The sequence below is a fragment of the Eleutherodactylus coqui genome, chromosome 1 (assembly GCF_035609145.1).
Source record: "Eleutherodactylus coqui strain aEleCoq1 chromosome 1, aEleCoq1.hap1, whole genome shotgun sequence".
Classification (NCBI taxonomy): domain Eukaryota; kingdom Metazoa; phylum Chordata; class Amphibia; order Anura; family Eleutherodactylidae; genus Eleutherodactylus; species Eleutherodactylus coqui.
In genome coordinates, this window is record NC_089837.1 from 471132585 (window position 1) to 471145427 (window position 12843).

The window sequence follows — 12843 nt, forward strand, 5'->3', positions numbered from 1 at the left end:
TGCGGTCTATAGTCATCGAAGTTCTCCCAAGTTTGTACATATTTTATGCCACGATTAATGTTTTTTTAATGGAAATATCACATTCTAGGCTGTTGTGAAGTGAAAACGATTTGTTGCCATCACTTCGATAATATTAGTTAACAGATAGCACTGTGGCAGTGATTCTAGAATGGACATGCGGAGGAGAGGCTGTGTGGGGTTTTCGTCTATCATAGCTATTGGAATATTTAGCTCTTGTAACAATAGGATGCTGTAATTTGTCTGAATCCCCACATTGTGCGGCATGCCTGACCCCGGGTGTCCAACAAAAGAGCTTTCATCCCGCAAACTGCAAGCCTCCTAGAAATAGAAAAATGTGGATGTTACAAGAAAAGGAGCCGCAATTACTACAGACGGCTTCCAAGGGTTCTTATCTGCTCTTTGCAGCCCTGTGTAACATCACCAAGGGTACAAACCGCGTACAACGGCGCTGGATGTAAAAACACATTCTGAGGGTGTTGTTCGTGTGTCTCTGCATATTACTGTAATGTTTGCGCACGCAAAAGTCACACGTGCGCTTGACACACCGTTTCCGTGGAATTTAATGCCTATTAAGGGCAGGCTGTCTTCTTTTTCCTGCATTTTCCGCAGTGTCTCTCTTTTTCCATTGTGTATTTTCGAACTGGCCATAGACTTCTGTGGCCATTTCGCTGCGCAAAATGCAGGAAAATACAGTGGGTCCTATTTTTCTGCACGCACACAAAAACGCGCCTATGAGAACGAAGCCATTGAAATCAATAGGTTATTTTCTCTGTGTTTAGCGTGCGCAGATTTTAGGGGCGCAAATATGCTCTTGTGGCGCCGCCCTGGATCTGTGAAGTAGACTTCTTTGATTCACATGGCTTCCGTCCATGTCAGTCTTTTTAGCTGTTTAATGCTTATAAGACGTAAACCTGAGATGGAGAGCGGCGCCCGATGCAAAACGAGTCTGAAAATAGCTATAAATGTATGAATTTCCCCCTCTGAATGTATAGGAAGATGGTGGTACACAGTGGTGAGCATGTATACGTTGGATGTATGACTCCACCATGGGTAACATATCCATGCTGCTTGACAGATTTACTTCTCTTTGAACCGTATCCACTAAGAATCGTGTTCTTCCTCTCTTCGCAGCATGCGGGCCAATAAGAAGCTGTGCGTCTTTGTGGTGGTCTTTGTGCCAATGCTGCTATTCTGCTTCCACATGTGGAACAAGTCTGAAAAGGTGGTGGCCATCTGGGACAGAGAAGCCCCCGAGGACGTACCGGATGACAGTCTACTGCAGCCGCACGAAAAATATGCTGGGATATCCGTAAAATGGAAAGATGAAGTTCTAGAGTAAGTATTCGGTGTAAACGGTGAATAATCGGAGCGCCCTGTTTGTTCAGCGGTTTGCATTGTTTGCAGTATGACAATAGACATTGCTGCAGAGCCCTATGATAGAGGCGTGAGCACAGAGGCGGCAAACATTAATAGGAAGCCTCCGGCTGCTGCCATACAGGCCCTGTCTACGAAAGCAAAGATGTAGAGAAACAGCAGCACACCTTAATAAATACCACCTTACGTGGAGGTGCGAAAAATACAAGAGGTGCAAGCTTCAACAGGAGTCCGGGCTTCAATAGGCTCCAAATATAGTCCATAAAGATATAGGTGAGAAGCAGCACAACAAAAAAAGAAGGTTTTCACAGCATCCTCTTCCAGAAGTAATAAATATTTATTGGAACACCCAGGTAAAAAGGCCGAGCAGAGCTACGTTTCGGCTGATATATCAGTCTATCAGCTGAAACGTAGCTCTGCTCTGCCTTATTATTGCATGCCTCAGCGGGTATTGACTTGGGTCCTGACTAATATTTACGTAGCTTTCTATAATCTCCCTGCTGTCATGTGGATGTCTTGCAGTATTTCAGCTTCACCCTGGGAGTGATTGTATAGAACACTAGTAGAGTTCCCCGGCTTCACACGCCTCTGTTTCATGTAACTAGTTGTTGTTTCTGTGTGCGGTTAAAAACTTGGTTTGCTACTGATATGAAGCCAACATAAATAAGTACAGTCTGTTCACGGCAAGAAAAGACAAATGACTGGGCTGTAGTGCACAGAAATATGAAGTCTCGGTAGTCGCTTCCATAAGAGTGTTTTTAGTGGTTGTCCGGTTACTGGACAACTCCGCCTCAATAGTGAACTATACTTACCCCTTCGTGGCCGCCGGGATCTAGCGCTACTTCCCCACTCTGGTCCCGGTGATTGTTGTGACAGATGAGGTCACAGGAAATAAGGGAACCGCTGCAGCATCACCGCTCGTTCTCCTGGCATCGGCACTCCTATGCTGAACGCCATGAATGTGCCGCTGTAGCCCCTCATTGGCAACCTATTTCTTGTGACATCATCTCCAGCGCTGGATCCCAGCGGCCGCTTAGGGGTAAGTATAGTTCACTTTATTATTTTAATATAGGGGGTGATATTGAAGCAGGGTTTGTAGTGCGGGTCTATGCGAATATAGTCGAGAACGGTAGGTCCTAGAGAGCTGAAACGCTGAAAGTACATTAGAATGTGCCGATACGCATGCAGATAAACCATAGCGCAAATAAGTTGTGCAGAGGCATGCTCAAAAAATACATCCGCCAGTGAAGAAGCTTTCAGGGCTCGTTTACACGAGCATAGGCGTATATACTCTCACAAAAGCGCAACGTGATTGCGTTGTGAAGGGAGCACTCTCAAATGCTTTCGCGCATGTATCCGTGCATTCTACTGCAGTTTTTTGTGCTGCCAGTCCCGCACCTTTATTAAATCGGGTGAGCGACCTAATTAGTCCCAGGTGTTATCAATTAACACTACAAAACTGTGCAATTCTCCCATAGACGACCTACGGTGCCTTGGATGCGCAAATACGCCCCAAAATAGAGCATGTCGCAAATATTTTCACACGCGTGAAAATATAGCGCAAAAACACTGAGTATGAGGGAACTTATTGAAATCAATGCGTTCTATTATCTGCGGTTCGCGTAAGAAATTTTGGGCATGCAAAATCGCCCGTCTGCAGGAGCCGTAAAGGTTTAAAAAAAAGGCCCCGGGGCCTCGGCCACTCGTTTATGTATTAGAAATGACACGTTTTATCTTCGCAGCACTGAAAATAAATGTGTTTGCCTGTGATTATTCGGGCCGGGGGATGCGACATGTAAGCCGGGCCCTGTGTCAGTAATGTGCTCCATGGCCTCTGTCCTGACACCCACTAATGGGATTCTGGAATTAATAATGGGTGCACGTGTTGTGGAACTATTTTTGGCTTATTTTTGTATTGTTCCACAGACTCTTGCCAAAGAAGAACTGCAAATGTGAAGTGGAGGCAACGCTGAACATTCCCTTCAGGCAGGAGTTAATGGGAAAACCTTACGCGGTGAACTTTACAGAATCTGTGGAGTCTTCAGAGTATGGGGAAACACACAAGAGGAGAGAATCTGAATTTAAAAACTTCAAAAAGAGGTAACTAATCAAAGCAAGAATTGTACCACTTTTCTTAAATAAGGGCAGAACTATATGCATGGAGCCCGTAGAGCAGTGGAGCATGAGATAAGGAGCCATACACCCTCTGTGCAGGCGTGTACAGCCTCTTTGTGCAGCCGTGTACAGCCTCTGCGTACAGCCTCTTAGTGCAGCCTCTGCGTACAGCCTCTTTGTGCAGCCTCTGCGTACAGCCTCTGGGTGCAGCCTCTGCGTACAGCCTCTGGGTGCAGCCTCTGCGTACAGCCTCTGGGTGCAGCCTCTGCGTACAGCCTCTGGGTGCAGCCTCTGCGTACAGCCTCTGGGTGCAGCCTCTGCGTACAGCCTCTGGGTGCAGCCGCGTACAGCCTCTGGGTGCAGCCGCGTACAGCCTCTGGGTGCAGCCACGTACAGCCTCTGGGTCCTCTGGGTGCAGCCGCGTACAGCCTCTGGGTGCAGCCGCGTACAGCCTCTGGGTGCAGCCACGTACAGCCTCTGGGTGCAGCCGCGTACAGCCTCTTTGTGCAGCCTCTGCGCGCAGCCGCGTACAGCCTCTGCGTGCAGCTGTACAGGCTCCGTTGTGCACTGTATGTACAAAGCAATGCTTCTAGGAAACAATACCTTTGCTCACACAACATGCAATAGAGCTTCCATAATTTTTTCTGTTGTATTCCAAAGATATTTGTGTAAAAAGACGTATAGTGGAGGCTCCATGCCTCTCTACGGAAAGATGGCCACACCAGCTTCTCTGACTGCAGCCATCTGCACAGGGGCGATCTGGATTCCGCATGTTGGAAGCCCGCAGCAGACTCCGGCTTTGACCTCGGCCAGCGACCCCATATACCTTGTCTTTCTGTACTGCGGATTTAATGCCATTGGCTTTGCACAGTAGAGATTTTTTTTTTTTTTTTTTATTTCCCATGCAGCCGCTACATAATGACACGGGTACCCGCGGCCTGTCCGCAATGTCAATTGTGAATGGGCTTCGGGTCAGGCGGCTTCCATTGACTTTAATGGAAGGCCTCCGTGCGAAATCCTCACTAAAATAGAACATGCTGTGAATTTAAATCCGCTTGTGGAAATCACAGTAGCTATCTGTTCATGTAAGCGAACACGCGAATGTTCTATTTATTCAATGGGTTTAGAATACCACGGATTGTCCGCACAGGTGACAATTGCGGATTCTGCAGTTGAGATCCAGTCGTGTCCAGGTGGCCTACCTGATAGACTAATGATACATACTAACTGCGGAATAAGTTGGCGCTATACAAATAAAGATTATTAACCTCTTTGATTGACCGATGCTGTCCACATGAGTAGTGCTGACCAGTCAGAGTAGGTGTAGTGTCTTAGACTACCAATGGATGCTATGCACAGTGTGCATCAGGTAGCCAGAGAAGCAATGTGGCCATCTTTGATCCTCCAGGATCGGAGAGTCACTTTAATGGAAGGTATTACACTTATATGCATGAGTCCTTAATGATTATATACATATATTTACAACCCATGATTGCTAAGTTCTGGTTAATCTAATTTAAGTGTACCTTAAAGAGGTTGTCCAGTTGAAAAGCAAGTATTTAAATTTGGTCCAATGCTGTTAAAATAATAAAAGCAGAGGTACTTGCCCATCCTGTGACCCGGCAATCCAGCACTGCAGCCCTCAGTCTTGATTGTGAAATGGCTACCACAGCAGCCAGTCAGAGGACATAGCGTCACTGTTCCGATTTCCTGGCATTATGGCGCTCAGGCTGTGAGCGCTGATGCCAAGAGAACGGGCAGTAATGCTGCAGCCTCTGGTTGGCTGCAGCAGTCACATTTCACAAGAAAGACCATGAGGACCGGGAGTCTGTAGCGCTGGATCGCCGTCTTGTTTTGTAATTGGACCACCCCATTAAAGGTATTTTCACAGGTTGTGTATATGCTGCTTATTTTCCACCAAGGATTTATTGTGCAAACAATACTCATGTTTATTACAGTAGTAGATTTCAAGAAATCTCACCATCAGGGTGGCTTCACATGACCATGTTTGTGTGGCAGTCAAGCGAAGGCCTCTGTGGCGAGACAGCGGGGAATAAGATGGTGGTCAACGGGGGCTTTGCTGTCCCTCCTTGGAATATTCAGATGCGGCCTGGCTGCGCACAGTGGCAAATATACTAACAATGGTGGTAAATGCGGTAATTTGAATGTTCTCGTGACGCCAGTACCTTTTCAGTGAAGCATTCTGGCAGTGATGAAATAAAGAGTCCAAGCGAGATTTGATAAAGTAAACCAAAGGTACACAGTTTACATACTAATTTCTTTACTCTCTCTCTCTCTCTGTTCGGGAAGATGAGCCCAGTAGTCTAAGTTATCTGGGGGGGGGGGCTCTTTCAGACTGGTGTTTGTAGAGGAATGGAGGGAATTGGGCCGGCTCTCCCGGGATTAGTTAGACTCACTATTGATAATGGCCATTTTCCTACGAGTTCTGAGGGGTCTATCCTGTCTGTGATTCCTTCTCCAGCAGGGATGAAAAACACTTTTAAGTTCGGTCTCTAGACCTTGACTTTCCTTGCTAAGTTTGACCATAATCCCTCAGGACTGACTTCTCCTGACTTGAGCCTGGCTTTATTAGACTCTACTCCCAAACAACTGCTTCTCTTTCCACTTTACGACGATGAATCTCCTCCTAACCACAGCCATATTCTGTCCTTTTTCTAGTCTCACCTAAAGTTATGGGGTGCACTGTCTATTCAATCCCAGGGCTACTTAAGGTGATAGACAAGACACAGAGTTAAGCCCCATTTACACTGGATGAATGTCGGGCAAACGATGCCTGAGACTCATCCCTGTGTGTACTCGCTCCCGTGCTGCTAGACAGGATCGAGTATTGCTGGCTCTCTGACAGGGCGGCCAGCAGGGGCCTGGAGGAGATTTCTCTCCTCGCGCTCCCCCGCCCCCCTCCATTCACTTAACAGAGCGGCCGTTCAGTACTGGTGCGAATTTTGTACAGCAGCGTTTCCTACGGATTCGCTGTGGAGAACCCGGATGGTAAATCTTCAGCGCTTCACATAGAATGTGGGAATCCCAAACTTTTTTGAAATGGGAAACAAAACCAGGACCCAAACTGTCGTAATCCTGCTGAATAAAGAGAAGGTGGTCTAGATCCTCCGAAACTCTTTGGCACTTGTTTGTAGTCTTCAGCCAGCGCTTCCTGGTCAGGGGGTTCAAATATCCTGCATCATCGCATTGAATGGCTGTGATTGGTTCATGGAGCGCTGTGGTGATTGGCTGAGCTGCGGCACTCGATTACCAATCAGAGGCAGCGCTTCCTGCCCCCACAAACAGATTTCATGCGATGCAACACAAAGTAAGGCTCCATAAGGAAACATGGGCTGCAAAACATTGCAAATCGCGGCTGTATAGAGCATGGTACGTGTCCCCCCCGCAAAGTAGCAGCTTAAAAAACATCGCTAATGGGAGGGAACCCATTGAAAGCATGGGCTGCACATACATGTAGCATTGTTGCACAACAAGAAAATCGCTCGATTTTCTCGCCTGTGTGAAAGGGGCCTTAATGTTGCGAAAGCTGCACATATCTGCTGCGTATTTTTTCCATATAGATCAATGGATAACATAAAATCTGTGAATAGACTAATGTTACGGTTTTTGCTGCTTTTCTGTTGCGGAGATGCACTGAATCTACTTGGAAATCTGTGTTTGTTGAGGTTTGAAAATAAAGTTTGCCAGTGTGACCTCAGTGCAGAAACTACCACTGCAAGAAAACAAAAACGTGACGCATCGCGCAGCAGAAAATCCGCACGTAAAAATGCGACTACTTATACAAAATCCGCAGCAAATTCCGCAAAGCTCGTGAACTGCAGAATAGTAAGAAACCTTAATGTGTTCATTTTTTTTCCGTTTCCTCCATCAGATCATATAGTCCAGCAGACCGGATCATTATTGCAGAAGCTAATTCTCCCTTGCAGTACCCCGTTCAAGGTGTGGAAGTCCGCCCCCTGAAGACAATACTGATACCAGGTGTGTGACTCCAGCAGGTCTCCTGTTCTTGTTCCATCTCATCTCCCTTATTTGCATATTACCCAGAGGAGCATGCATGGCCTTATAAGTCTCCTCACTCACCTTCTAGGTGCTCTCCCTAAGGAGAAGAGATAGCGTTCCTGACTTAGGATCGGGCAGCATCTATCTCTTCGCGGTTTTTTTCAGACTTCTGCGCTCTGGCCGGTGAATGGGAAGAAATTTCTCTTGTTCAGAAGAAAAATAAGCTCCGTAGTAGTGAGCGTAGTCGCGCCTACAGCCGAGTGTTTTCGCCTTAAGGTGTTCATTATGATATGTTTACATGCGACAGATTCCTTCCGGAGATTTCTCTGGCTCAAAATTTGGCTTGTGTCACACAAACGTATATGTGCAGCATTTTGTACGCGCGATATGCAGTGAATGGAACCCATTGATTTCAATCGGTTTGTTCACATGCGCACATTTTGCTTGCACATTTCGTTTGCGCAAAAAATACATACAGCATGCTCTATTTTCCTGTGCCATTTACAAACATATTGAACCAATTAACTCAATTGCCTATTTGAATGAATGGAAGCATGTTTGCGTGTTTGTTTGCACACGCAAATGTGCATGATTTGTGCATGCAAAGAGCACAGTAAAGAATGCACATACGTGCAAAAATATGCAACACCCAGTGCACAAAAACGGGAGAAAATGGGCTTACGCCTGAGTGATGCCAGCCTTAGGGCTTATTCACACGGGTGTCACGTTTTGCCAACTGGAAAACAAGTTCGGATATGGCTTCAAAGAAGGACAAGCGAGTCAATACAACAGAATTTATTAATATAAATGAGTAAATCATAAAAATAAAACAAAGTTACCTAAAAATAGGTGATATTTAGAGATGAGCGAACGTGCTCGTTTAGGCTTTGCTTTTTTCGAGTAACTGCGTACTAGGACAAAAAGATTCGGGGGCGTCGGGGGGTAACATGGGGGAGCTCTCTCTCTCTTCCCTCCCCAACGCAACCCCCCACTCACCCCCAGCGCCCCCCCCCCCCCCCCGAATCTTTTCGATTACTCGAAAAAAGTGATGCTCGATCAATCGAGTAATTGCTCTAAACGAGCATGTTCACTCATCTCTAGTGATATTCCATAATCGTTTTGATAAACAATAGTTAAACAGTGGTTACATTAATACTCGCATCACCAAGAGCCTTAGGTGATCAACAGCAACAATGAAAAATCAATAAACAGGAGGGCGCCTTGGGAACGACACTGTGAGAGAGCGTTCCCCATCACAGGCTCTGCTCTATTAGTGTCCTATTATATACACTATAATGACTTAGTCATATATCATATGCTCCAAGCTTTGTATCTATGGTTGACCAGTTTCTATAGAGTGATAAGATCTTGCCAAACAAGGTCTACCTCCTAGACAATAGACGGACTGATTGGTATCATTTGTGCTTACAATAAACATTCTCCTACCCACACATGATAAACATGTAGAGCCGGTCTGGCTTAGCTCCTTAGATTGCGGTCTGGGTTAGGTCCTTAGATTGCGGTCTGGGTTAGGTCCTTAGATTGCGGTCTGGGTTAGGTCCTTAGATTGCGGGGATCTCAGCCGCACATCATCATCCTAGTATTCCTTGCTGGAATATTTCTCCTATTAGTTTAAAAGGGGAAAAGGAAAAACAAAAACCTAATGAGACAAACTTCACATTAAACAAAAGATTATTCCAATCATTATAATCTTTCCACATTGGAGGATTTGCAGTTCTATCGGGTCCTTTTTTCCTGAATTCTTCCTATTTTCTCATGCATTCTCCACATGTCATCTGCATGGATCCCATCTATTTTCTCCCATGGGACCCCATCTTTAAATAAAACTGGGAACATATCTTTCCTGCTCACTCTACCTTGATTTATCTGTGTTCCATTAAGATTCGGATTATGATCTAGTTGTGACTCCTCCTCTTTATGTTTTAACTCTTTCTTACCTCTGAATGAAAATCCTCTAACCTCGATGCAGTGGGTGGTTCCGACGACATGGAAGGAGGGACGTCTCTCTTGCCACATGCCTCACTGCACCCCCGCTGTGGAATTTCTGAATCTTCATGCTGCTAATTGCCGGCCGCATGCGGAGAATCGCAATGATTCTCTGCTCGTGGACACGGGGCCAGTGCTTTCCATAGCAATGCTATGGAAAGCTTCAGGCGGCGTGATACGCCAGCGAAATCACGTCTGTGGACAGTGGGCCTTAGGCCTCCTGTCCACAGGGTAAATCAGGCCCGCCGCGGAGTCTTCATGCAGAATCCCACAGCGGGTCCCTCCTTTCCCGCGGACAGGAGGCCTAAAAAGAAGATTTACTTACCTGTCCGGACGCTGCGGATCTTTCCTCCATCGCGGCCAGATCTTTCTGCAGCCCGGCGGATGTGCTCGGCATGCCGGCAGCGTGCCGCGCGAATGCGCCATGCACTCCTTTTTCTTTTTTTTTGAACTCCTGCTCTCCCGCGCCGGAGAGCAGGAATTCAGCTGCGGGTGTGCCTCGGATCCAGACGGCTTCCATAGGCTTCAATAGAAGCCTGCGTGAGCCATCCCCGCTGGAGACCCGCACTAGAATGGAGCTTGCTGCGGGTGTTTTCCCGCACACGCAATCTGCGCCTCAGGGGAAAATGACATCCGTAGGTATTTAACTACCTGCGGGTGTCCAATGCATTCCTATGGGGCGCGGATCACACGTGCGGGACACCCGCTGCGGATCTGTCCCCGTGGGCATGAGGCCTAAATCATTACTTTTTTATTTTGGGACCCCTGTTTCTTATTCAGCCCCCTTTCCTGGTACATACTCCACATGTCTCCTACGCTTATACCATCTATTGTATCTCTCATGGCCCCATCTTTCAATATTGCAACAAACATTTCTTTCCTAGTAACCGGAGTCTTATCACTAGTATTCTGTTCCCCATCTCCTCTTTCTCTGGTTAAAGGTTGCTGGGGACCCCATTCTCCTAAATCTCCCAATTGTCTGACCGCCTCCAGGACGGCTCCTGTCTCCTGTGCAGTCGGATTCACCAATAAAGCCATAATAACAGACTTGTATGCTGGCGGGGCACATCTAATAATTGTATTCCTCACACCCACCAGAAAGGGCACCTGTATCATTTCATCTGCATGTCCCACAACAATAGCTGTTTTCATCATCTCCTCTTTAATCCGCTGAATACAGTCTCTTACCGTAAACCCCTGTATATCATTAGAGGGCCAATCAGCTTCACTGGGATATTTCCCCTTACACCTCCTGGCTGCTATAGTTAGCACATTTGTTAACCCTTCTTGCTCAGTATAATCATGGATTGCTCTTTGGACATTTGACTCTTGACTAAGGGTGACAAACTTTTTCACCTCCTGTGCATCCAAATTAACCCCTGATGCTCCCTGATCATACAGGTGGACCATCCAAGCTATTAAACTTTCTCATGACTTCTGCTGAAATCTACCAATAAGATCAGTTATTTCTTGTTGAGAAAAATCTTCTATTGTGTTAGTAATTTTAGTGTTTACCTGACCATTGTCATGAGTATCTGCATGCTTTCGAACAGCTGGTTTAGCCTCAACAGATAAGGAATCTACTCCTCTTTGTTCATCAGTTGGTGAACTGTCTCCCACTCATCCTTCATAAAACACTTATCACACTGGATAGCGGGCCTCACTCTTCTTTACTGACTGCTCCGGCCTCACTCTTCTTTACTGACGGCTCCGGCCTCACTCTTCTTTACTGACGGCTCCGGCCTCACTCTTCTTTACTGACGGCTCCGGCCTCACTCTTCTTTACTGACGGCTCCGGCCTCACTCTTCTTTACTGACGGCTCCGGCCTCACTCTTCTTTACTGACGGCTCCAGCCTCACTCTTCTTTACTGACGGCCCCTGCCTGACTCTTCTTTACTGACGGCTCCGGCCTCACTCTTCTTTACTGACGGCTCCGGCCTCACTCTTCTTTACTGACGGCCCCGGCCTCACTCTTCTTTACTGACGGCTCCGGCCTCACTCTTCTTTACTAACGGCTCCGGCCTCACTCTTCTTTACTGACGGCTCCGGCCTCACTCTTCTTTACTGACGGCTCCGGCCTCACTCTTCTTTACTGACGGCTCCAGCCTCACTCTTCTTTACTGACGGCTCCGGCCTCACTCTTCTTTACTGACGGCTCCGGCCTCACTCTTCTTTACTGACGGCTCCAGCCTCACTCTTCTTTACTGACTGCTCCGGCTTCACTCTTCTTTACTGACTGCTCCGGCCTCACTCTTCTTTACTGACGGCTCCGGCCTCACTCTTCTTTACTGACGGCTCCGGCCTCACTCTTCTTTACTGACGGCTCCGGCCTCAATCTTCTTTACTGACGGCTCCGGCCTCACTCTTCTTTACTGACGGCCCCGGCCTCACTCTTCTTTACTGACTGCTCCGGCTTCACTCTTCTTTACTGACTGCTCCAACACACCTAGTGAAGTCACACTGTACACAAACAGACACAAAGCCACAAAAAAAGTACAGAATGAATGAATCACAGCGGAAACAGCAATTAACCCTTTTCCTGTTTTAAGAATTACCACACATTATGTTATCCATGTACTACGATGCGGGGAAATCGCACCTTGGCGAGCACAACATCATCCGTGTGAAGTTAGCCTAATGGAACGGACGAAAAAAGATAGTACTATCTTTCCTGCATGTAGTTAATACTACATTTGAGAAAGATAGGACAGGAACTATCTTCCCATTGGTGTTTTTTTCAGGCTAGCGCGCATTAGTGCGCAGTTTGAAAAGCCCAAGAAGCAAAAAAAAAACCCACTCATGCACAACTACATTCCAAAGCGGCGAACGTAGTTGCGTATACGGCTGTCTGTTTCTGCCCTTAGGGCTCTCTCACAGGAACGTTGTTTTGACACAGAGTAGTCAAAAATTGCACCTAAAAGAACCTATGGGTTCTTTCAAATGAATGATTTTGTCATGTCCCGGGAAAAAAAAAATAAAAAAACTGCACATCAAATCAATAACCGCCATTTTTTTGATGCAGAGATTTTTCTCCATCAAAAAATGGGACAAGTTCTCTCTTTTGACAGCACAACGCCAGCAGCTCCATAGTCTCCTATGGGAGTCTATGGAGCTAGCCAACAAAGGGTGGGAGTTTAGCAGCGGGAGCGCTAGAACAATGAAGGGAGTCCCCACAGATACGAAGGGTGACCCCGTGAGCATTCCCCTCATTGTTATAGCAGCAGAGGGATTTCGGGACAGCAGTGCATTGCAGGACACCGCATCCAACCTTGTAAACTCGCGGAGTCTATGGGAGCCGTCGGCAT

At 46.8% G+C, this 12843-nt stretch overlaps 1 protein-coding gene across 4 annotated transcripts in view; it reads left to right on the top strand.

Annotated features, from left to right (window-relative positions):
- B4GALNT1 (beta-1,4-N-acetyl-galactosaminyltransferase 1) overlaps positions 1-12843 on the top strand; it is an 87114-nt gene that overhangs the window by 39832 nt on the left and 34439 nt on the right. For all 4 annotated transcript variants that reach the window (XM_066584410.1, XM_066584408.1, XM_066584409.1 and 1 more), the window contains 3 exons: positions 1153-1356; positions 3322-3495; positions 7403-7509. In XM_066584410.1, the coding sequence (XP_066440507.1) occupies positions 1154-1356; positions 3322-3495; positions 7403-7509 (484 nt within the window). In that variant the 5' untranslated portion in view covers position 1153. The remainder of the gene's footprint in view (positions 1-1152; positions 1357-3321; positions 3496-7402; positions 7510-12843) is intronic.